This window comes from Festucalex cinctus, chromosome 11 (assembly GCF_051991245.1).
Source record: "Festucalex cinctus isolate MCC-2025b chromosome 11, RoL_Fcin_1.0, whole genome shotgun sequence".
NCBI classification, from domain to species: domain Eukaryota; kingdom Metazoa; phylum Chordata; class Actinopteri; order Syngnathiformes; family Syngnathidae; genus Festucalex; species Festucalex cinctus.
In genome coordinates, this window is record NC_135421.1 from 29,712,814 (window position 1) to 29,737,785 (window position 24,972).

Below are 24,972 nucleotides of genomic sequence, written 5' to 3' on the forward strand. Positions count from 1 at the left end.
GATGATGCCGGACCTTCAAGCTATGTGTATGAAAAATGTATGAACAAGACAAACGCCTTCTCGTAATCAGATCAGCACAAATGCAACTTGTAACTAAATGTTTGCTTTGAAATATAGGAAATAGGAGGAAAGACTGTCATTGGACTCTGAGCGCAGGCATCTGCGGAAACTGAAACAGTGGCAGTGGGCATGTAACACCATATACTGTATATTTAGACTGAAACTGAAGCAGCAAATGTAATGTTTGCTTGCCAACGAGCTTATCTTACCCAAATGTGTTTTTCTCGCTCATGTCACAGAAAAGAGCCGTTATTGAAAGTCCGTTAACATATGATTTATACTGTAGTGTAGTTTGGAGCAAACCCTGCAGTATTTTCACAATTGAACCACTTTAGAGTTTCAATTCCCGATTCTGCCTTTGGACACTCGAGGCCTGGTAATTGGCAGCTGCTATTGCCATGCAACGGGCAGAGTTAGCCAGATAAACACACCCAGGAACAGAGGGCTCCCTCCGGTTGTTGGCAAGACAAGCGAGTGTCTTTCACTCAGTCACTGAATTTAGAAAAGATTAACAGTGAAGCATCAACAGAAAATGACCGCAGGGTGCCTAGCTCTACCCTAGTACTACACCAATGTGCTTTATAACCAGCAGATTAGCTATTTTGTACGTCTAACAAGGTTTGGCAGTGGAAATGCCAATCTATTAACTCGGTACAACATCAGTGTAGCTCGCAACAACAGAAAAGTGGTAAAAGTGAAATGCTACGAATTGGTTATTTTGGACCTTTTGCCATTTTTGGCAGTGGAAAAATCTGAACCAGGTACCATATCATTGTGTCAATTACCCGGGGAGAAAAAAAGGGTGCCAAAAGTTGGTGTGGTAGAACCGGTGTCCTTAATAGCATACCATAATTGCCCAAGTTATTGTCAGGTTTACATTTATTAAACACGACACAAAAAGGAGAGAAGACACTCGGTTCAAAGCTCTCAAGGAGAGAGAAGAAGAACTGATACAATTCACTACTGCACTCTATGAAAAATAAAATCATCTCCTCATCCTCTCATTTTATTTGGGACTGACTTCAACCTGCTCGTGATGTAAGTGAAAAATTGTACGTGCTTTCAATGTTCTGTGAGTAGCAAAGAAATATGTTACTTTGCACATAAACCACGCACAAGGTGAGCACAAGCTTTTCGCTGCGTGTTTCGACAAGGTGAGTGTCAGGTTGACTTGTCTGCCGCTCTTGCACCAACAAAACACAACAAAGAAAAGAGATTTTCTAAATAAAGAGGCTGCCTGGGTTGAAACATCCCACTAATCTTTTCAGGGATTTGGCTGCCTGGAAACCCAACACCGGTTTAAATGTGTGCGGATTTGCCAAGTCATATATAGACCCTCATCACCTCCATGGCGGCGAGCGCAAACTGCAAAAACTAACCTTGGTCAATACTGGACTCAACATGAGGTGTCAAATCACGATGCTAATCTGAGAAATATGCTCGGCTTCAAAGCGTTTGCTCCGGTTTCACGAAAAAATCGTATTCAAATTCCCATCAAATATTTTGGAAATATAGCAAAAATGAGCAACTTGTTCAGAACAGCTGGCCTTAATTAGATTGTTTGGACAGTGTTCCCAATTCTGCTCACAGTCATTAGACGGGAGGGTGTCTCTAATTTAAGGCTGGAAAATTCTGAATCCAATCACTTTAAAAAAATAAAAAATAAAAAATGCTAAAATGCTAAATTAATTAGCAGGTAACTTATTTTCAAAACTTGAATAACTACAAAATTTGACACCCACCCTCCAAACAAAGAATTAGACACTGTTCAATCAGATCTTATTTATCAGTTGTTTTCTCTGATAAACCTTATGAATAATATCTTCATCTCTCGTATCCACATGAAGAATTTTGTATTCAAGCAGCAGAAAACTAATCCGACATGTCCAGCGTGCAGTCAAAAGGAAGAAGCCAATCACGCTCACCCTCTCACATGCAAGACAATCAATGGCTGTCAATTGCCTCTGTTAAACAATTACAGCGTCATTAAAGGGCATGTGAGACCAAACACGACATTTATTTCTTATTAAATTTCATTATACTCCCCTCATGCAATAAAATTGAAAAATAAATAGCAACTTTTCACACATCAATTTTATGAAGTATATATATTGGTCTATGTATTATGATTTCTTCATAGTTCCAAATTAACATCATGTGAAGCCATTGTTAGCTGTTAGCACTAGCCGCAGGTTGACTGGAGAAGTGCTATATGGTGATTGTGATTTGTGATTATGGCTGGATTTATACTACATGCTTGAAGTGACACAATCCAGATGTTTAATCTCAAGCAGAACAATATTTGAGTGGCAGCATGAATCAGAAAACAAACAAACAAACGAAAAACTAATGCAACCTTCAGATCGGAACTGGGCCTCGGCCTCTTCCGAATCGGATATGTGCTCATGTGAGTGCAGTAGATCAGATATCAATCAAAGAAACTTGATGAGTATTTACACCCGCCCCTGCCAAATCAACACAAATAAACACATTAAAAAAAAAACCACTCACTGTAAATCGTCACATGCTAGCTGTCACGTCCGACTTATTTATTTATGTCTTATTTTCCCTCACGCTTCTGCCCATCTCTATGTGAACTAGTACGCATACTCATGGCATACAATGAGGCGTTCTAAAGCTCCATGCAAGAGGACTAGCTGAAGGAAACATGCAGTGTAGGCATAGTTAGCTAGCTAACTGCATGTCACAATTGCGCCGGTTAACCACTGATGCAAACGAGGTGTACAAATATGTCGTTAAATACGGCAGTTGGGGAGGGCGGTACCATGCCGTAACCAAAGTCCATCACTGGTCTTCATTTTAGCCACGCCCCAAAAAATATCAGGAAAACTGCTGAAAAACTCAGGGCTACATAGTAGTCAGTCAGTTTCAGCAATCATTTTCAAATTTACAACAAAAAAAAAAAAAAAAGTCAAATACTCTATAGTAAACATTTCTTTGCCCATTTTCTACTCATGGAAAACATATATTGAATGTTTTAATCAGCGTTTTTTTTTTTAACGAATTTGCGGGTTGGAATTAATCATTTCAATGACCGTCAATTCTATGCAGATTTTCGCTATTCCCGAGCCGGCCTACAACTCTCCCTAATTCTAATGTTCTTGCTCTGGCCCAAGCACAAACAAAGCAAATGAGTTTTTCAATGAATAACGGAAGATGATTAAGAAAATGCTAAACTGTATATTTGCAGGGGTTTACTGCAGTTCATTAGGATGATTGTTTTGAAGATATGGCTATACAAGTATAATAATATACAAAGTGTTTATAACATCATTAAGTAGGGATGTGAATTGCCTAGTACCTGACGATTCGATTCGTATCACGATTCACAGGTCACGATTCGATTCGATACCGATTAATCCCGATACAAATTTATAAGTCGATTGTTGCGATTTTTTTTCATTCAAATTTCGAAAATACTAAAAAAAAAAAAAAGGCAATAATGATAAGACGTTGAATCGGTAAGACTACCGAATGAACAATTCTGAGCTCTTTAAAAAAAAAAAAAAAAAAAATCGATTCAGTCGCCTATTGAATCGATTCGAGAATCGCTCGATATAGTATCGCGATATATCGCTGAATTGATTTTTTTTAACACCCCTATCATTCAGGTACTTTTACTGTAAAGATGTCATGTTTTCTAATTGGAAATATTTGAGTCTAAAATATATTTTGCGCCCCTTGAAGCAGAGATTTGGCGCCAGTCATTGGACTTTTGTTTGTTGCCTTGATAAAGGACGCTTACTGACGTCATCTGGCTTCCATCTCAGTCTTATGACATTCATAAGGGAATTGGTGCTGATCTTAATTGCATTAAATAATAAAGCCACTGTCGTCCCAATAAGTCCATTTGAATTGATTTTGATTAGAACAAATATTGGGCTATTGGCTACTTATTTAGCACCTTTTGTGCCAAGTAGGCGCAAAAATGGACACCATGGACGCCATTCTTGCTCCAGTCACTAAGCTGTTCTCTTGTCCCATGAGAAGAAGCTTCAAATGATTCCGTCCTCTCCATCAGATACAATTTCCCTTTGAGAGAGCGTTCTGGTGCTCAAGTGGGTTTTGGGGATCCATTTTCCAGGATGCTCGCATTGGCTCTCTGATGAGTTGCAGGAATTCCAGTGCAATTGCTATCCGGCGTTCTAATGATCAAGAGTCCAAAAGCGACAACGGGGTCCGTCTTTCCTGACCTTTCCACGCGGCCTCCTATGTTGGCAGCGCAAGGACGCGGCAAGCTGAAGAATCACGAGACAGCTGCACTTTTATCCCTTGGACTGCACAGCTGATTTGGACACCAAGCGGGGGAGTCACTATGGGTCAGATGGACAAAAGTAATGGGACACCGTCCCAGGATAGAAAATGAAATCTTTTCGGACTTTTCTGCAAGACTTTGTCCATATAATGTCCCGTTTGGTTTTGGTCACACACCTACGTAGCTTACAGCTGAGCCAATTTGAACTCTGTTGCTCACTAAATTAGCAGCACCGAAGCATGTAAACAGTCTTACTGCACATTGTTTCCACCCTTTTTTTCTTGTTTCACTGATAATACGTAGCAACTCATCCCGAAAACAGAATTTCCTTTTTTTCACGCATTTCCTCAGTCCGTCAGTCGGACACGTGAAGATTTGTCTCCTCGTGCACAAAAAGGTTTTTGGGAATCTACGTACTATTTATTCATTGTTGACCAAAGCTACGTGAAAACTGTCCATTGGCGTGCTCGCCCCAAGACCCGCCTCTTTTTATACATTGGCCAATCACGGTGGTCATTGGCCCCGCAACCCACTCTCACACCTGGACTGGCCTTCTTCTTTGGAGTCTGGTTACTTTCTTTTTCTTTTGGCGTCAATGTCTGTTGGCAAGCTTATTTGTTTATTTGTCGCCAACGACGAGGCTGACATGTATACTGGATTAGGAATGTTTGACACCACTAATACATTTGATACATAAGATGTACAAAATCGAGATCATTTGAAAGAAAATGTAAGTTTATATACCAAAATACGAATATTACAACTTTTTTTTTCGAATAATAATTCCAAAGCATCTTCCAGAGGACATTTCTCCTGAAATTGCTACATTTTCACATGACTTTTTAAAAAATGTATTCTTGTTTGATTATGACGAGACTCCTGCTACATTCCAACTGTAAAAATGAAAAGATTAGAAATGATTTGATGTGGCCTCTGTTTTCATTTGTCATGTTTGCTCGTATTTACATGACATGATGCAGTACTAGAGGATTTCTGTTTTTTGTTTTTGAGTTTGTCTCAATACTTTCAATCATCAAAATATCTCGTGATTATCCTGTTTAACAAAGACATACAGTATGCAAAATATGTCGCATGTCTGTGACAGCCGGAGTAATCCAATCTATTACTAGTCATGTTCAACTACGTGTCATCTGCCTTCAATTAAGCCAAATGGAGTCAAAGGACACGACATCCTGTTGTCTGTTTGACTCTCCACTGTTGAGTGCAATTCAGAGGTTTTACGATGCATCAACTCATATCGTATTTTGCTTTCATTTAGCATTGAGAGAAGATTACGGTGAAGCTTTTATAATATATTTGTCAGGTTATTGACTTGTGTACATTCTGTACATCTCATGAAAATGATCAGACCGTATTTGCAGTTCAAATTTGATCTCATAAAACGTATTGATTCATTCATTGCTTTTCAAATATGATATAATTAATATATATATATATATATATAAAAAAAAATCCAACACATCTTGTAAATTCCCATATAAGTACAATTTTGATTTATGGGGAAATTCCATCTTTATTCTAATAAAATTGCTTCATCTACTTCTTACATACATTACCATTTGATTCTTCATAAATGACTTAACATTCATAATAATATTTATTTTGCAAATACTTCTCACAACATTACAACCTTTGGCCCTATGGCACCTGTATAAGATGATTTATTTGATTTATAATGTGTTTTGTACGCCCAAATTATGTTTTCGAAAGGAATGTTGTGAAACAGAAAGAAAAACGACTTTTGTTTCATTTATAAAACAAGTACTCTTTTACTTGATGTGACTTTATTATCCTAAAATTAAGACTTTATTATGAAATCAGGAGCATTTATTACAACTTATTTTCAACGGCATTTTCCTTATAATAGTTTTTTGTTCCACAGACGAGAATGATGGGCCAAGTCATCTGCCGTGCAACATATTTACATTCTTTATTTTCTCCACTGTAGCCTGTCAAAGCACAATAATACACCAGTTAAACAGTGTTCGCGGTGCGCGACCATGCGTCATCCTCTACTGACTCGTCTTCCTCGACATAGCTTGAAAACACTTCTAATGCAGCTTATGACAATCATATAGCTACCAGTACACAGTTAAATTCACATACAGAAGGGTTTCTTTTTCAAGAAATCACTATATGCATTTTACTCTAAAACAAATACTGGAATAACATTTATCAGTGGCTTTAAACCCTGTTCTAATTCACTATCTATTACTATTATACTGGTCTCTTAACTATTAATGCCCAACTATATTTTCTATTGTTGACAAGAAAATATATATATATTTCCTCTTAATACAAAACACAAAATGTAGACAGTTACGGCGTCCATCACTGAGTAATGAATGAATTCACGCCAATACAAATGAACACGTGTGGTCCTTAGCACACTCGAGCATAACTACAATTAGCTTAGCTTAGCTCACTCATACAAGTAACACTAGTGTCTCATTACAAGACACATAGTGCTTAACATTGGTGACGGTCACTCTTCACATCATCATCGAATTTCTGAGCAGTAGTTACAATAACTTCTCTCATATCAACACACGCGGACATCGTGTTCATTTCGGCGTTCGCGTCGGACTTTGTGTCCGCCATTACAAGCATACATCGTACGCGGCTGACTTCTACAAGCTCCTAAACATGTACATCTGCACTCTAGCTCAACATGTGACATTCTCAAACACTTCTAATCATTTTCCACCATTGTCTATCGTTTACATTTTACTTCGGAAATATCTTACCTGTCAAAGCACAATAATACACCAGTTAAACAGTGTTCGCGGTGCGCGACCATGTCATGCGTCGTCCTCGACTGACTCGTCTTCCTCGACGGCAGTCAGTCATACACTGCTGATACGCAAGCTTCTAAGCACCATCTACTGGCGAAAACTTATATTGCACTTTGATGACAGACACTAAACAGTAGTTGTCCCTGTAGAAAATGACTTTTAAACACAAATGTAAATAAATAAAATTATGGGGGGCAACTATTTCTATGTATTGACACTTTAATGACATTTCTCAATAAAATAAACAATTTCATTCTCATGACATGACAAATTGATCCTACTAATATTCCAATCTTAATCTAAAAAAATAACCTATTTTCTGCTCTTTATTTCTTGAAATATGCATTTTTTTTAATGTATTAAACTCACAGAATGTTGTGATACATTTGTTGAATAACGATTGTACACATAGCATTGAACATTGCAGCATTGAATCTAAGCAAGCTGTCGAGCTGTTCAGACATGTGAATACGTCAGATGAACACATTCAACTGTAAAGAGCCCCTTTTTCCTTTTTGTCTCTCTCCGTGGCGCACCACAAATAGAGCACCGCTGACGTGTTTCTCACTGGAGAGAATCCAGAGAGCATCAGGTCAGGAAAACCTGAGAGAGAGCGAGAAGCGAGAAGCGAGAAGCGAGAAGCGAGAAGCGAGAAGCGAGAAGCGAGAAGCGAGAAGCGAGAAGCTTTGGCTCAAAGAACTCACTGGAGTGTGTGCGCACTGTGCACGCGCATGTGTGTGTGAGAGGTGGAAGAAAATAGCGCGAGCATGTGTGTGTCTGTCATCAACAGGCCCGGATACAATATCCGACGCGTTGGCGCTTTGGGATTGTGTACGTCTTCCCCAGTGAGTGGAGGTAGAGACAGATGAGACACACGAGTGGGGGACGACGATCCTCTTGGGTTGGTGTCCTGTTCCATGCGACAAATAATGCCACGTTGCATAACAATTTGCAATTTGTGTGTTTGTGTTCGTCTTTGTGTTGGATACCCCCGACATGTGAGATCATTGCCATCATTTCCTGGGAACAAGAGTGGAAAAGTAGGGGAGGAAAACACAAATATTAGATTAAAAGATTTTGCAATAATTGGTCAGAATAAAAGGCGCATTGTGACGGTGAATGTAACCTGCCTGAGTGACCGTAAAAGGCCACATGGTTGACTCAGGGAGTGAATGGGGGCCTCGGGGCTATCTCTGAGAAGCGCTGCTTTATTTATAGATGTAGAAAAAAAGAAAAAAAACAACAACTGCCAACCCACTCTGAATATTGTGCCTCCCCCATTTTCAATTAGCCCCTCATGGGTGGAGTAATGCAATTGACTAGCCATCTCCCAGGGAGTCTTGCCTCAGTCTGATCCAGACTCCGCACAGGCACAAACTCTTCATACGGGAAGGTAAGACCGATCTATGCATCATCCGCTCATCTTCCCCCCCATCCATCCTTCCATCCCACTTCCACGCTCTCTTCACCTTTTCACCGCCGTCAGGCCTTTGGCCAGCAACCTCTTTAATCCTTATCATCCTAAACTCATCCCAGAGGCCACTTTTCACCTTTCAATTTCGACATTTTCACCCCTGAAGGCATCAGGCTTTACTTTGGCGAGCACAGATCATGTCTGATCTCATAGACGCGTTCAAGGCATCCACTTGATTGAGTCCTTTCGATGAGGCTGGAGATGAAAGCGATGCAGCAAATGGTGACTGCGCATTTTCATATTTTCGGCATCCTTGAAATGTAAATGCGAAGGAAAGAGGGCCAAAATCTATTCAAGAAAAATAGCAGGGGATGAAAAATATCAATATTGAGATGTAACGCATTGTTTCCGCTCCCGATATGGTAACGATACCCCAAGATTAGATATTGATACTAATGCTGGCAAACATGGGTATTGAGAGTACTTTTTCATTGTAATATCCTGAAGCAAAACAATCTCATATCTTACTATCACCAATATAGTTGGCAAGTGAGTTTCGGTATGAACATTTTTATAGTAACATTGTGAGATAAACATATATTGTGATATATATATATATATATATATATATTTACAATTATTTCAAAACCACCATTGTAAAAATATGACAATAATATCATATCACATTACTGTATGGGCATCAGGTTGCACGGTACTTTGGTCAGAGACAAATTTATTTTTGGATCCACTGTTGATGTCTTTTGCTCCAATATATCGATAACCACGTGAATGCAGTCATCATTATCATATTCTCATTATTATTTGCAAAATCTTGCAAGATCATCAGGTTACTATATGGGCAATAACTTGTTGTACATGCTTTCCCCAAATCTATTCAAATTCGCAATCGTTAGCATGAGAAAACTATTCCGCTAAATCCTCCTGTGATTCCCAGCCCTCGCGTGCAAGCCTTCAGAACAGTTGTGGTGGGCTTTGCATGGGTAAACCTTCAGGACCCACTTGATGCGTCATCATCTCACCGGCTTTAGCTTCTCCACCATCAAATGTCTGCGAAACAGCTGCCGGCATGTCCGACCGATTGTATTTGTGGCACTTCAGATTAGCTGTTTTTATTTTTAGGCGTCAGATAAATCCTTATGTAAGCTAGGTGAGTCATGGTGGGCAGCGACAGACAATGAGCGAATGTGGGCGGGGCCAACGCAAAGCTGAAGCTGCTCAGCTATCAAAGATTTTGGGTGGGACAAACTGTATCAAGAACGGACCGTAGACAGTGCAGAAGAGTTGGCCAGTTATTTTCTAAGGCCAATGGAGAGATGGGCTGGAGGTAAAAGCAGGTGAAGGAAAAACCACAACCCTGGATGGCATTTGCACAATTCTAAAAACATCTAGCCACAATTACTTGGTATCTAACATTATTTAAGGAGAAAAACAAAGCACTCCAAGCCTTGCCACGTATGTATACATTTGGAGACAGGTGGAGGAACTGGGTTGGGTTTACTATGCAAACGGCTGTGGAAGCGAGTGGCCATTTTTCCAAGTGCCATTCAAGCCACTTCTACACGCCGTGACAAGAGATACTGTAGTGCTGACAGCTGGAGGTTAGCTGATGGATGCATACAGTAGCAGGGTCAACGTTGGCATGCAGAAGTTGCGTGCGCGCGTGGATGTGCGCACCCCCTCCCCCTCTCACGCCCCAAGTAGACTGATAGGGCTTATTTATAACTTCCTTGTTTGGAGCCAGAACAAAATAAGAGCCTGCTGAGAGATGGAGCAAACATTGAGAACTTGGAAATGTGGAAAAGCAGACACAGTAACAATAGACGACCTTTCACACTCGTCCGTGCGTGTGTCTTTCTTGACAATCGTGTGAAGTGATCGCTCGTGGGTGAAAATGACCGAGCGCTACGACTGCCACTACTGCAAGGAATCCCTGTTTGGGAAGAAGTACGTCCTGCGGGAGGAGAATCCCTACTGCGTGAAATGTTACGAGAGCCTCTACTCCAACACCTGCGAGGACTGCAAGAAGCCCATCGGCTGCAACACCAGGGTGAGCCAGCGCGCACGCAAAATGGAAACACGGGCAAACATTCAAAGTCATTTGTACAAGTTTAACTTCAGAACGGCAAAATGAACGCGGTGATTTCACTGAAAAAATGCTCATGATTAGGGATGTTTGATAGCACTTTTTTCAGACCAACACCAGTACGAGTACTCAACTCGAGTAGTCAGACACTGATAAAACAATGCAACAATTTTAAAGAAAGGCCTATCTCCCAAGAAAAAAATTGCATGAAATGTTATGTCAATTTTGCATTCTTCTAATTTCTAGTTCCTGATCATAAATTTGGCCGCCGTCACAAGTACGGTGATACCTTCAAATAAGGTTGGTATCGGCACCGATACCTGCTTTCGGTAGTCACCCATCCTGAGCAATGATGGTAAAAACAGAGCAGTCATCAGTTTAAAAAAAAAAAACGAACTTCAGAAATTTAAATCAATTGTCCAATATATGCTCCACATATTTTATGGCATGCTAAGTAATTTTTTTTGAAAATGCAAGGGCAAATTATTTGTATCCTGACCTGTGCTGAACAAAAATGGGAAAAAATTTACATCAAATTATCATAATTACATTTTTTTTTAATGACAGCAAGTATTGTAATGGACAAATGTTGTAATATTAAATATGTAGACATTTCACTTATTTGCTCAAATATGAACAAAATGTATTCTTTGTGTTCAATAAACAGTTTTCAAGTAAAAAAAAAACAAAAAACAAAAATTTGCTAAGCTAACTTTAGCCTTGTTAACGGAATCACAGATTTATTCTAATTTCTCTTCACTCCTCACAAATTCGATCATGTAGATCAACATAACACACAGACACTTGTTGCTAGGCAGAGTTCATAGAGCACACGACTGTCAATTTAAAAAAAACAAAAAACAAAATGGCATCTACCAGCCACGCCAAGCTCGTCAATTCACAAAGGAACGGGTGAATGCTATTTCTACATATTAACTCCGCAACTGAAGTCTGTACTATGATAAGCAGCTCCATCTGTTGGACCTGGCGGGGTACTGCACCCCCGTTCCTCGAGCTCAGTCCCCAATCAATTCGCACCCACATGCAATCGTCCCTGTCCCGGCAGGATCTGTCTTACAAGGACCGCCACTGGCATGAGGACTGCTTCAAGTGCTTCCAGTGCAAGCGCTCCCTGGTGGACAAACCCTTCTCCACCAAAGACGAGCAGCTGCTGTGCACCGAGTGCTACTCCAACGAATACTCGTCCAAGTGCCACGAGTGCAAGAAAACCATCATGCCTGGTGGGCAAGCAAATGAAACTATTATGGAGGGAGGTTCTTCTTCTCACCGTGTTGTTGCCGTCAAGGCTCCAGGAAGATGGAGCACAAGGGCAACAGCTGGCACGAGACCTGCTTCACCTGCCAGCGATGCCAGCAGCCCATCGGCACCAAGAGCTTCATCCCCAAGGACAACCACAACTTCTGCGTGCCCTGCTACGAGAAGCAGTTCGCCATGCAGTGCGTGCACTGCAAGAAGGTAGGGCGGCCGCAAGATGGCGGCTGCGAACGTTTCTCCTCAAATAACGCGGCGGCGGCGGCGGCAATGACGACGTGTTGTTGCTTGATCTCAGCCCATCACCACCGGCGGCGTGACCTACCGTGACCAGCCTTGGCACAAGGACTGCTTCCTGTGCACTAGCTGCAAGCAGCAGCTGTCTGGCCAGAGGTTCACCTCCAGAGACGACTTTGCCTACTGCCTCAACTGCTTCTGCAACCTCTACGCCAAGAAGTGCGCTTCCTGCACCACCCCCATCAGCGGTAATCAAACAACTTCAATACATCCCTTCGGCAGCTTTGTTGTTGTTGTTGTTGTGATCCTCATAGGAAATCATTCCAATATTTCTAATTCAATAGACTGTCAATCCTACTAAATAAAATAACTTTTGTTTTAATATCGTTACATTTTTTGGGGGGGGGAAATGCAGTCAAAAGCTGATTGTTTGTATTCCGGAAAAATGGTACTTTCCACCTTTCTTTTCTTTCTTTGTTCCTTTTTTCAAATTGAAACTGCTTTCCATTCTCATTCGCCTATTGATGACGCAGCATCAGGAGCAAATGGAAACGGGCGTTCGGTATCTTGCTCAAGGATACTTCAACATGGTCACAATGGCATGGGATCGAACCCACTCTACCACTGAGCCATGCCACCTCCGGAAAAGAGCAAAAGCTGACAGTGAAAATGTTGTCATATAAAGCCCGCAATCGGAATCAGATATAGACACATTTGAATATCTATATAACTCCAACTTGTGTTCAGGCCTCGGAGGCAGCAAGTACATTTCCTTCGAGGAGCGCCAGTGGCACAACGACTGCTTCAACTGTAAGAAGTGCGCCGTGTCCCTGGTGGGCCGCGGCTTCCTGACCGAGCGCGACGACATCCTGTGCCCCGAGTGCGGCAAAGACATCTGAAGGCCGCCGCAAACAGAAATACAGAAATACATACTCCTTTCTAATGTACATTCTTGTACGGCATAGCTACTATTTGACTAGAACGGATGAATATTGCTAACAGAATTACTACTTGCATGAATGTAGACGACATGTTTGCAAATATGAAGTATTGTGTAGAATCGATATGAATTCAGATTAACACTGCACGTTTCTAACTTTACTAATCCCTGTGTCGTGCATGGATTATTAGCCTCTGTACACTTGGTGTTATTGACTTGTGTCAAATGTAGATGTGCATGGAGTCAGGTTTACCGACTGAAGAATGATCCAAAATAAAGTGTTAATATGGTTATATCATGGTTATATCATTCATTTTGGGCAATTCTGGGCAGCAAAAGTGTTGGGCGAGAGCTGAGATTCAAACCCACAACCAAACAACTCTGACCATGCTGCCTTGTCTTCATCCACATTCATCTTTAGTGTCAATCTTCCATCCATGTTTTATTGATTGATTGATTTTTACATCAGTACCCAGTTCCCGGTCAAAACAAAAGCTACAAAAAAAAAAGAAGTACATTTTGGTTGAAATGACTCAATTTTAGGGTGAGTTGTGGGTCAATCTCATGCAAATAACAAAAACAATTTTTGTCCCAATGACGGCCAGGCGCAGCGCTCGGTTTTTGCGATGGAGTGAGGACTACACGGTAAGTTTTCCAATTCCTCAAACAACTATTATTATTTTTTTAAGTGACTTGGAACTTTTTGGTGTTACTGGAAAATTCTAGAGAAGTTGTGCTGTGTGGAACCATTTCACTTGCCAAACTATGTCAAGAGATCAAAAAGCTAAAATGGAATATTGTGTTTTTCAGCCCAATTGGCACAACTTCAAATGATGAGCCTGAGAACTAAAACGAGCTTCTATATCGTCACCCTCTTCAAAGAATTGCCTTAAGTCTTTTGTTTTGGGGTTTTTTTGGGCAAAAATGGTTATATTGTTTTGCCTAAATCCTCTCCTCATGAATAAATGGTTCAATTTTTGTGTGTCCTGAAAAAATGATTTTATGCGATTATTTTAAGTAGGCAATGAAATGTCAACATTCTTGCCAGATATCTGATATCTCTTAATCCATCAAGTATAGATTATTTTCACTGGATACATTTCTACATCTGCTAAATCTATATGCAATAATAATAATAATAATGTTAAGAAAATAAAATACAAAAAAAACAAAGAGCATTTGACCCTTCTGCAAGATGATAGAAAGCCACTTTTTTGAAACTGCCACCTCCAGAAATAGTTGGGTTGGGTGTCTCCCCACAAGCACAAGCGAAAGAGAAACAGATGAGTGAGCAGCAAGCATCCCACAACATTCTCAACATTCTCAATGTTTTTGTAACGCGAGCCCGACGACAGCTGACAACGAGGCACTTGAAGCCGTCTCACCACAGCAGCCGAGCCCTGCGCAAAGCACATTTTTTCTTTTTGAAGGAACTTATCAGCATGACTGTCAGACAAGGAAACAAATGATTGCCAAGAATGTACTTCATGGAAAGTGGGAATCAAAAAGGACCAGTTTTCGACTCCCATCCTGAATCGTTACTTGTCAGCATCTGTAGCTCCACTTCCTCACTTTCATACATTCCATGCTCATCTGGCATGATCAATCGACATGAAGTAAAAAAACAAAAAAACTACGCAGTTGATCATTTGAAATGGCACACTTTATTGATTTAAAAAAAGATGTTAGTACAAATATAAAGTTGGCATCGCTGATCTTCAAAAAGTCAATAAAAGGTGGCAACCTTTTACAGCTCATGCAGGCTTTAGGAAGTCCAACTTAAATTAAGAGTTTGTTTTCAAAATGTGATCACATTTTGCATTAACAAAATATAAGGCCTTGATTTTACAGTCCTCTTTTGACTAGCTTGTTATTATGCTGTAACCACATCAAACACACATAACATTACAACATATATAGAATATTATGGACAGTTCTCAGTTAACACAGCAGACACGTGTTTGTTTCCAAAAGCTACATTGCGGTTTCAAGGGCCAAGTTGGAAACAGCCCCACCGCAATCCCACAATACGAGTGAGCTGGCCAATGAATGAACATTTCTAAAGGAGTTTATTGGATGAAATCACTGTGAACTTTACGTGTTGAAAGGGTCGATTTGCTGTCATTCAGTCATCATGGCCAAGTCACATGCTGGATCTTTTTCTTCACTTCTGGAGACATCACAACACCCTGAAGAGATGCAGTCGGGGAAAAAAACAAAAAAACAACAACTGTAAACTGAAGCAATCATAAAAACCTTTAGAAAGTGTACAGGTAATGTTTTAACTAATAGTCTTAACAGTTATTCAAGTGCAAAAATGAGCTACAGTAGCTGCTATTAAAAATGTGAAAGCTTTTCTTTAACAAATAATGAAGGCAAACATGATTAACTGTCACAAATGCTACTCACACTTTTTTTCCCCAAGATATTCTTAATTGTAATATATAAAACTAACAATATAAAATGTAAATCAATGAAATGTAAAAAATCTTTACTGTCTTACAGCCTTGAATGAGTCTGCTTACTTCCTGTGCATATTCTTCTGCTCATCTCGCATTCTTTTTGCCAAAACGTGATGCAAAATAGCCAAAGAAAACTGGAACACTGAAGTTATGTGCCATTTCCTGGGCATATTAATCCCAATTATTTCATTCAAATTTAGAAACCTAAGACATTCTAAGTAACACTAGCTGGTTTATTTGGCATGTATTTTTTTTTTTTTAAACATCATCTATAAATCAATCTTCTTCTGTTGTATTAAAGTAGGCTATTCTATTTTTTTCTATGCATGCTCGGGGGGAAAAAAAACAAAAATTCAAACACAATGGATACAAAAAAATATACACACCCCTAAACCAATGTTTTTTTGTGATATATATATAAAAAAAAGAAACATGACTGAGATGGATCATTTTAAAACTTTATCCACAAAAAAACCTTCATCCACCAATAATTTCTAATCAGCACAAGGAGAAAAACATTGGATCACATCTGATGATAATTAGCTTCCATTAACGTAAGATGGGGGAAAGCTAGCACTAATGTAAAGTCGCCCTAAATTTAAACGGTGTGGTTTTTCGTAGTTCTTCATTGATCGGAATCCTGGAAAACACTGAGCCATTTGTGGTAACTAAAGCGATTTTGTGCAAAGATCACCGAGCTGCACAAACTATAGATCACGTTAAGTTACATCTTGGTCTTATTTTTTTAGAGCACAAAAACAAGCATATGAAAAAGGGTGTGAAGACTTTTGATATCCACTTGATGTCTGGTAGCTGTCCAATATGAGTGGAATTGTGAAAGATCAACAGCCTAATAGCAATAGTGTAACTTACAGAGCACGTGGATTCCCGTTTTAGGCTTGATGTGTCAGGGCAGCGTGAAAACTTCTGGCTAGGAGAAGATGTTGTTGATGTTGACGATGACGACGACAATGTTGACGAACTGCCAGATAAACGACGAATGGGGTTGGCCAAGTTTAGCGCTGGAGGCGGTTTTAGTCTGTCAGCTGCTCCTGATGATGACGACGCTGTGCTCAATTCTGCCTTCTTCACTTTTGGTGAGCCACAGCAAAAGGAACGCGAGGAACTAAGGTGGTCCCTGGAAGGCACGACACACAGGAAAGGACATGTACAATTAAGTATTAGGGACTCGCGAGTTGCAATCAAACAAGGTGTAGTAGTAAACAAGGCGTAGAATTATGAGAAAAAAGTTGTGATGTTCGAGACTAATTTGCAAATTGCAATTGCACCGCTTCGATTTTGTCCAGAGGTTCAGATCGCCAATCCAAAGAGCATTCCTTCAGATGGCTAAATGGACATTTCTGGCAAAAGTGATCTTCCTTCTCCCAGGCCACCAAATTACCCCCCTTGAAACAAACAAAAGATCTTTTTGGCTACTTCTTGGGTTGTTCCCCAGATTTGCTTTACGCACATCTTATTCAATTGACTTGTTTTATGGTCTGGAGAGAAGACGTTGGCAAGAAATACGATTTTTGACATCACGATAATTCTATTTATTCTAGATTTCTAAGTTGTATTTTTATTTTCCCATCTCCGAGTTTCCTCTTTAATTAGCTTCCGTTTTTCTTGCGAATTTCTTTCTCTTCCGCCATAATCCCGACCGCCGTTTGAGGGCGAGTTTGGCAACTCACCTGTCCGGTCGCAGGCCGGCTGATGTTTGTCTACCTCGAGTCTTCGCCATCCTCCTTCCCCAGCGGGTGTTGGGCAAAGTGCGCTGCGGCCGCGGGATGACATGTCGTACGAAAAGGTCTACCAGCTGCTCCCGACTCCCGCAATCTTTGGAACTCACCTTTTTCTAAGCCACAAACAAAAAAACTGATAAACTCATGTCACCTTTTAAACACGAATATGACCAGAGCTATTTGACTGTTATTTGACTGTATGCTAACGCAACAGTTTCTTTGCTCGAACGCACTCATTAAATGAAATTCTAGATGCGCCATTTTGGTTTATATCTCACCTCATTTAAAAGTAATTGGAGAAAGTCCTGAGACAGAAGTTCTGGGTGTAGTAAAACATCCACATCTGAGTAAATGGCTTTGCCGGCTAATTCACTGGAGGTCGCCATGTTTGAATTACCCAGCATGCTGTGCGTCACCGTCGTCTTCTTCTTCTTTGGGCGTTTCGGTTGCAAGACTGCCATCTGGAGCCACTAAAACACACCACACCACAATACAACACAATAAAATACAATACAATACAGTACTGTAAAATTAAGAAAATCATTCTCAAATAAGTTTGGGTAAACTTTGATGCTCCAGGGTCACTTTCGATTTTTAAAACGGACAGATGTGCCATTTCAGTCTTTGATGAGGTAAATTATAGTTACAGCTGTGGTTGTTGTTCAAGTGCTCTATTAATTACCCCGTATTAATTAAGCCGCCTGTGTTTATTGGATGTTTTGGTGTCCAAATAATGTATGATATAAAAAACATTTCTTTAACATTTTTTTTTATAATGCAAAGCAAGGCAGTAAAATGAATTACTCTAAATTTGCAAACTTCCAATTTTGTAGTGTCTGTCTTTTTTGTGTCTCTTTATATCCACAGTCGCAAAGCAAAACATTATTTCAGTTTATTGACAGTTATCCTCACTCTGCTAAGTTCTCCTGCCTCATTAGCGTTCCATGAAGTGAACAACCGGAGCAAAGATACGTCAATCGTATCCCGGCAACATGGCAATATATTCACATCATGTGACCTCAGTACTGTTTGCACTAAGGAAGTGGATGACCTCAAAGTTGTATTTTTGCCACAATCACACCATTGCTCTTTTATAAATCATATTTATTTTTCCTGTTTCCATTCTTGATAAATCATTATTTATCCAAGTACATTTTTACAGCATAATAGACGACATTGTCTTACTGCACAAATGTCTGAGAACGTCACTTGACAATAATCACTTTTTTTTTTCATCTTTTTTTTGTGAAAAACATAACTGACATTATAATGATCACAAGTAGGGATGGGCAAAAAACATTTGGGATTAATTGCCCATTAAGAATATTGTCAAGTGTGTGGAACTGTTGAGTAACTGTGTCTTCTTGAACAGCTTAATTTGCCAATCAAAGTTTTTAAAATGGATCTCTGAGATTCGCATGACTCACGAAAACTCCACCTTCCAGAAATTAGAGCCAACCTCAGACTTCATCGACTAACACGACTTTCAAAGTAAAGCATGGTGGGCGTGTCAGAAAACAGGAGAATGGCCGCACTTAACTTAAGCGGCAAACTTCATCCTGGACTGGTTAGCGGTCAGTCTCAGGGCAACACATGGAGACACACAAGCGTTTCCAATCGCACTGAGTGAGGAATTAACCTCGGCCTCCCTGCACTGAAAAGTAATGGCAATGCGTGACTCAATGCACAAAACAACGGTTCGCCAGTGATGGAAAAAAGAGAGAGAGATGCTGACACGTTGGCCATCCAATCCGAGACAAAAACAAAACGTCGACATGTAAGAATCCCTTCACACGGCCGACTGAGTCTCACTGCACACGTAGACGTTACTGGGTCGCACTCTCCTCCGGCTGCGGCCCGCCACCCTGGGGCACAGGCGGCAGCTTTTGGGAATGAACTCCCGGCAGGCTTCCCGGAACTTTCGGATCCTCCAACAGTAGATGATGGGGTTGAAAACGGTCTTCAGGTAGCTGAGCCACAAGGTGCCTATGCTGAGCGGGTAGAAAACGGGGCTGTAGTAGAACTGGCGGCTGAAGACGGCCATCAGGCTGACCAGCGTGTACGGCAGCCAGCACACGGAGAAGCCCACGAAGAGGATGAGGATGGTGGTGAAGGCACGGGTCTTGAAGCTCATGTCCACCTTAATCTGCGGGGGTCTCTGCAGCCCGATGAGCCTCATTTTGCTGACCTGGTTGAGGGCCGGCAGGCAGGAGGGCTCGCCGGCGTGGCTGTGGACGCGCAAGGTGTTGCGGCGCACCGTGTTCAGGATGCACAAGTACGAGTAGAGCATGACGGAAAAGGGGGCGAAGAAGACCGCCGCCGCCAGCAGGACGGCGTAGGCGCGGTCGGCCGCCGACTGGCTGTAACCCAGCACGCACTGCGGCACCCAGACCACCCCGATCGCCGGCGTGCCCGCCCTCCAGCCCACGATGGACGGCAAAGACACGCACAGACTCAGCAGCCACGAGCCTGCGATCAAAACCTTGGCCCTGTGCGGCGTCAACTTGTCCTGCCGTTGCACGATGATGAGGAAGCGATCCACGCTGATGATGAGCAGTATGGACACGCCCTCCAAGACAAAGAGCCAGTAGAGCATGATGGAGGCGCGGCAAAATTCGTAGCCCAAGCTCCAGTCGGCGCTCCCCAGCGTGACGGCGGCGAAGGGGATGCAAAGGAGCGAGAGCATGATGTCCGTGAAGGCCAGCGTGGCGAGCAGCAGGTTGATGGCCGAGCGCATGGCCGGCTTCTGGTAGACGATCAGGCACACGACGGAGTTGCCCAGGAAACTGATGGTGATCATGAAGATCATGATGGCGGCCAGAATGATACGCAGGGTGAGCGACCTGAGAGGAGATTCGGCTTCGGATGGGGGACTGCCTGTGGCTTGAATGACGTCGTCCGGCTCCATCAAGTCGCATCCTTCCAGAAGGCTTTCATTGCAAAACGCCATGGTGGCGCTTTATCGCAGACGACTCATGTGGATCAAGTGTGCGATCGCTGTCAAAGGCACAGCAGCGGCTCGGAAGCCATCTGAAACACATCAACAAAATAGAGAACGGGCAGATGAGCCGGAGCAGGCAAGAAACGGATTTCGCCACTAAAGCGGAGGTTCAAAATGCATTTCGAATGAGGCAGTCGAACCACGTGATGCCTCTCGGCCAATCAGCAAAGACATACAACAACATGACACCTTTTTTCGCATAGAGGTAACCTTGCTATAAAAATTTGAAAAGTGCTTGTCAACAGACGTTCCGATGTACTGGACTTCTTCTTTCTTACATTTGTTCCGTGATGTACAGTTGTTTGTTGCGTGCCTTAAGTTAAGAATGTCAATTGAGAGTGTTTCACCCACCTAATTACTTGTATTATTTCTTAATTGTTGTTTAGTTGTGTTTTTTGACCTGCCTCATGTTGCTCACTACTGCAAACTGGAGGCAATTGTAACATATTGTGAACAGAGACTCACTGAACCATGTCATTTAAGATTAGAAACACAATTGAATTAAGTTCATCCAAAGTGAATACTGTATATTAAGTTTCATTAATTATGAGTTCATTAAACTTACGATAATATATTCACTTGCATTAAGTTAATCCAAAGTAAATACACTAATTTTAATGAACTCAAAATGAATTAAACTTAATTCAATCTAGTTACCAAATTAAGCAATATTAGTACATTGATCAACAATTCAATTTGTAATCTTAAATTGGCTCAACAACTCTCTTTTTCTTTTCTTACACGACGAGTCATGTCTCACACCTCGATCAGGATCAGATCAAATCCAGATGAGACGTGGAGGCAAAGCGCAAACAGGACGTGTCCGTTAGCGTGGTTGGCGCCAGCATCTGTGAGGGGAACGAAGAGACGCTTAGAAATGAAGACTCGCTTCAAATAGGTGTCAAAATGGATATTATTGTAGGGTTTGGGGATCATAGTTTATATTCTCCACACATCCATTTTTCTTTATACAATTAGATGTTGTTTTTTGATTATTAGAATACAGATGTTGTCCCCTGAAATGATTATTCAGATGTACTTGTTGTTGTGCAGCGACTTGTTGGCGTAAGAGTGTGCAGGTCCTGGAAAAACGTGACTATGGCAAGGCTAAAGTTAATCAATAGGTTGTGGGTATAGCCAGATAATAGTATTCTTGATGATTATTTATATGAAGATCTTTACTGTCTTGATGTCTGTGGTCCAAACAGGAAGAGAGTGGCGAGTGTCATTGTACCGTGTACGCATCTCTGGAGGCGGGTCCGAAATGCAAAATACAATTTGACTGACCAAATGTTTGGATGCAAATTTAAGAAGATGTCTGGTTTCTTACACATTGTATACGTACAAGTACACATGGAGTACGAATATTATCCCACTTGATTGGAGGATAGACATGAGCTTATTGATATTATTCTTGATCAAAACACGGATATGCCCAAAGCAAGTGTAAAACTGAATACATATCTATGTATTTTATGTCAAATTCACAACTTCGTCACGAGGTCACTACATCAAAACACAGTGATAAAAACCGACATGACAAAGAGTGCCTTTGCGGTGGTGACATTCTTACACGAAACGCGCTCCGAGAGCACTGCATAGTTTTGCTGGCTGTTGCTATGGCAACAGGGTTAGCAGCTCCATGGCAACAAGCATCCCATCTACTCTCGTGCTTCCACGACCAAATCGATTCTTTTGCACAGCCTACTACTGCCAACTTTAATCTTACGCACAAGGTCACCTGATCTTGTTGGAATGAACAGTAACTAAGCATGTTTGGCATTTAGAAGTCTGCTTAATATCTTGTTAATCATCCACTAGATTAAAATAGGCACGTGCGAAATTGCATTCAATCAGAGGATGTCATCTAAAAACGTGTTTTATATGATCCGGTAACTGTGCCTACATGGAATGAAGTCAAGCAATGGTTTTGCTCACAATGTGCTTATTTTGGTCAATTTTATCAATAGTATTTTTAGTATTTCGCCTGGGCGTTGAGCAAAGTAGATAATAGCACTTAAATGTAGAAAACGTTAAAAAAAAAAAAAAAAAAAAAAAAGACCTACCGTGAAGCGTTCACAGTTGAACACCAACTGACAACATTCTGGTCTCGCTTCTCGCCCAGTGCAGTGATGATGGACAATCTCTCCATGACGTACATACCGGGAATCTAAATGAATAACGATGAATAGAAATATGCCGACGAGAACATTTCATCGTCATTCTGCCGCCTGCCTGCAGACTTTGCACACGTCACACCGAGCAGGCGGACGCCGATTTAAAGAAACAGCGCATATAAAGGCCAAACTGAAATACATACAAATTGTAACAATCGGCAGTGTGGCACCGCACCACCAGGTGGCGCTTTCTTTCCTTTGTGTGTTAGTAGTTTTTCCTTTTGCCTTTTTTTTTTTTTTTCCTCCGGATTTTTTCCTTCAACGGTCTTTTTGTAATGCGCGGTGGCGTCGAGCCCGCTCCCTATTTTTGTTGTTCGTTTAAAATAAATGTTACTAACGTAAGTTGCCTTCCCTTCGCCGTCCATGGCAAAATCAGCCTCCACGCATGACAAAATGGACACACCGACAGAACCAAGTTGCAATGAAGTTGTTGTGGTTTTTGTGATTGCGTGCGTGTTTGGATGCCAACGTAGTCAAGCTTATACAGTTTAAGTGTATTTTAGTCTTGTTGCAGTAATAGTGAAATTTGGAATCGTTCACTTGACACTATTTTATGAGCATGGTAGTTATGTACAGTCAGAATAATAACTGAAATATATTTTTCATGACATGCAATCATATTTTTTCCCCAATAGATGGCAGCATTGCACCATATACAAGGTTCAGCAGTAAAGCGCTGACGACAGGACAGATGAACAAAATTGCATCTCCAAGCATGTTTTCAGCCCATTAATCAACTGTAATTATTGACAGTTTCGTGAAGTATAGAATGTTTTTCATTTAGCACATAGGGACTATAATAGAGAGCAATATTATCTTCCCTGCACTTCCACTTACAATTGAGTGAAAAGTGGCAGTTGAGAAGGTGCCCACCTCAGTTCCACTCCACCGATGTGACGCATGCACGCACGCATGCGCACTTCACGTCCACCGGGCCGAGACGTCGCCACTCCATCATTGGGCTAAAAAGCAAACACGCCGGCCCGCCTGCGTGGAAAATGTTCCTCTCCTTAAATCAGAATATGGAGAGTGCAAAAGAAAACACAGAGTTACATTTCGGACATTTTGCACAACATCTAACTTGAATCCGCCTCTTGACTCTTGTATTGACTCGCGACTGCTTGTGGCTCACAAGTTCGACTTCAAGGAAGTTGTTCATCAACAGGAAGACGATTGCAATGTGAGAAGAATTAACTTTGGGCTCTGAGAGCAAGTTAGAGAATGACATTATTTCTAACTATCACAAAAAAAAAACACACACAAAAAAGGGCTTCAAACATCCATGCAAGTGACTCGACGTTGTTTCCAACCTCTGATAGGGAGAAGTTGCTGCTTCTTCATCTTGGGCAATCCTGGCAATGAATCACAACTATACCGACAACCTGCGAATCCATTTCTTAGCATGATGTTTTTCCACCTTGTTGGATTAAAATCGTTGTCAATGTGCTGCGTGAAATCCTCAACTGCTGGATAAAAATAACTCCGTATTGGCCGAGTCCCTTTTGGACCCAATTTGAGTGACTTTGAACGCAGCAATTTTCAGAGTGCACCGTATTAAATTGCCTTGACAGCACTTGGTGTTCGTTTAAACGGGATGCGTGATGTTTCTTTGGCATATTCTGTGTGACACCGCCAGTGAAATATTAACATCCGGTTTTGTTTCTTCCTTTGTGGCAGCAAGCTCCACTTTTCGTCCGTAAGTTTCTTTCACTTTGTTGTGACGAGTGTGTGCGCTTGGAAGTTGGCGTGTGTGAGTGTTGATCGCGGTGAGGAAGCACGCAGCGCCACAATCCGTCACGTGTGGCCAAAGATCTGCTGCCTGGTGTCACTCCGTCACCTTGGCAACCGCTTGCGTGTTGACCTGCCAGATGGGAGCGCCGAACTTTGCTGGATTGTGCATGAATTCAATGCAGCCACACATCAACGTGCAGAAAAGATCCGATTCTTATCGATTAAGCAGATCTTTGTACGCAAAGAAAAATGCACTGTGCTGTCACCGACGCCGAACAATTTAAATAATTTCATAAATATTCAAATAAATATTGGGAGAGGTAAATAAATATTGAAATAAAAATACTTAAATATTGAAATAAGTGTTGACGAAATGAATAACCTGTTAAATAATAAATGCTTCAGGTCACATTTCATGATTTATTCCATTTTGGCAAAACACAACATGACATTTCTCTCAAATTGAGTTCTTGCACATTCTTCATCAATTTATGATATAACCGTAGAAATAGTTGATTAATCAATGAACAATATCCAATGGAGGGAAAAGACCTCATCCAGAATTACTTTTTTGCAGACCAATTTGATGCCATGTTGTTTGGAAACAATTTTGTGTTTGCAGACAAACACGGCCAATCAGAAGGATGGAGATTGCTGGTCAGATCTTCAGACAGATTGAGTTGCGGATGGCGGAGACCTTCGCCTTCATTTGACGTTTGTCGTCGTCCAGCAGAGCTTGC

The 24,972-nt window shown here is 41.2% G+C and overlaps 3 protein-coding genes across 5 annotated transcripts; 1 reads left to right on the forward strand and 2 right to left on the reverse strand.

Annotated features, from left to right (window-relative positions):
• Positions 1 to 6,281: 6,281 nt before the first annotated feature.
• c11h2orf49 (chromosome 11 C2orf49 homolog) lies at positions 6,282 to 17,778 on the reverse strand. Of its 2 annotated transcripts, none has more exons than XM_077537152.1 (4): positions 17,602 to 17,778; positions 17,273 to 17,436; positions 16,455 to 16,719; positions 6,282 to 8,172 (listed from the first exon to the last, which is right to left on the reverse strand). In XM_077537152.1, exons 1-4 carry the CDS (start codon positions 17,725 to 17,727, stop codon positions 7,936 to 7,938), a joined length of 792 nt encoding a protein of 263 aa, XP_077393278.1. In that variant the 5' UTR covers positions 17,728 to 17,778; the 3' UTR covers positions 6,282 to 7,935. The 2 variants fall into 2 exon arrangements, with proteins under 2 accessions (XP_077393278.1, XP_077393279.1); XM_077537153.1 differs by lacking the exon at positions 6,282 to 8,172 and adding an exon at positions 14,765 to 15,308 and having other exon boundaries at positions 17,602 to 17,773.
• Positions 8,434 to 13,412, forward strand: fhl2a (four and a half LIM domains 2a). The gene is made up of 6 exons (XM_077537151.1): positions 8,434 to 8,545; positions 10,460 to 10,634; positions 11,737 to 11,911; positions 11,977 to 12,146; positions 12,241 to 12,427; positions 12,927 to 13,412. Exons 2-6 carry the CDS (start codon positions 10,479 to 10,481, stop codon positions 13,076 to 13,078), a joined length of 840 nt encoding a protein of 279 aa, XP_077393277.1. The 5' UTR covers positions 8,434 to 8,545; positions 10,460 to 10,478; the 3' UTR covers positions 13,079 to 13,412.
• A 616-nt stretch (positions 17,779 to 18,394) lies between the features above and the next one.
• Positions 18,395 to 22,974, reverse strand: gpr45 (G protein-coupled receptor 45). 2 transcript variants are annotated; one of them, XM_077537542.1, is made up of 3 exons: positions 22,391 to 22,974; positions 21,087 to 21,172; positions 18,395 to 20,353 (listed from the first exon to the last, which is right to left on the reverse strand). In XM_077537542.1, exon 3 carries the CDS (start codon positions 20,271 to 20,273, stop codon positions 19,113 to 19,115), a length of 1,161 nt encoding a protein of 386 aa, XP_077393668.1. In that variant the 5' UTR covers positions 20,274 to 20,353; positions 21,087 to 21,172; positions 22,391 to 22,974; the 3' UTR covers positions 18,395 to 19,112. The 2 variants fall into 2 exon arrangements, with proteins under 2 accessions (XP_077393668.1, XP_077393669.1); XM_077537543.1 differs by lacking the exon at positions 21,087 to 21,172.
• Between the last annotated feature and the right edge of the window lie 1,998 nt (positions 22,975 to 24,972).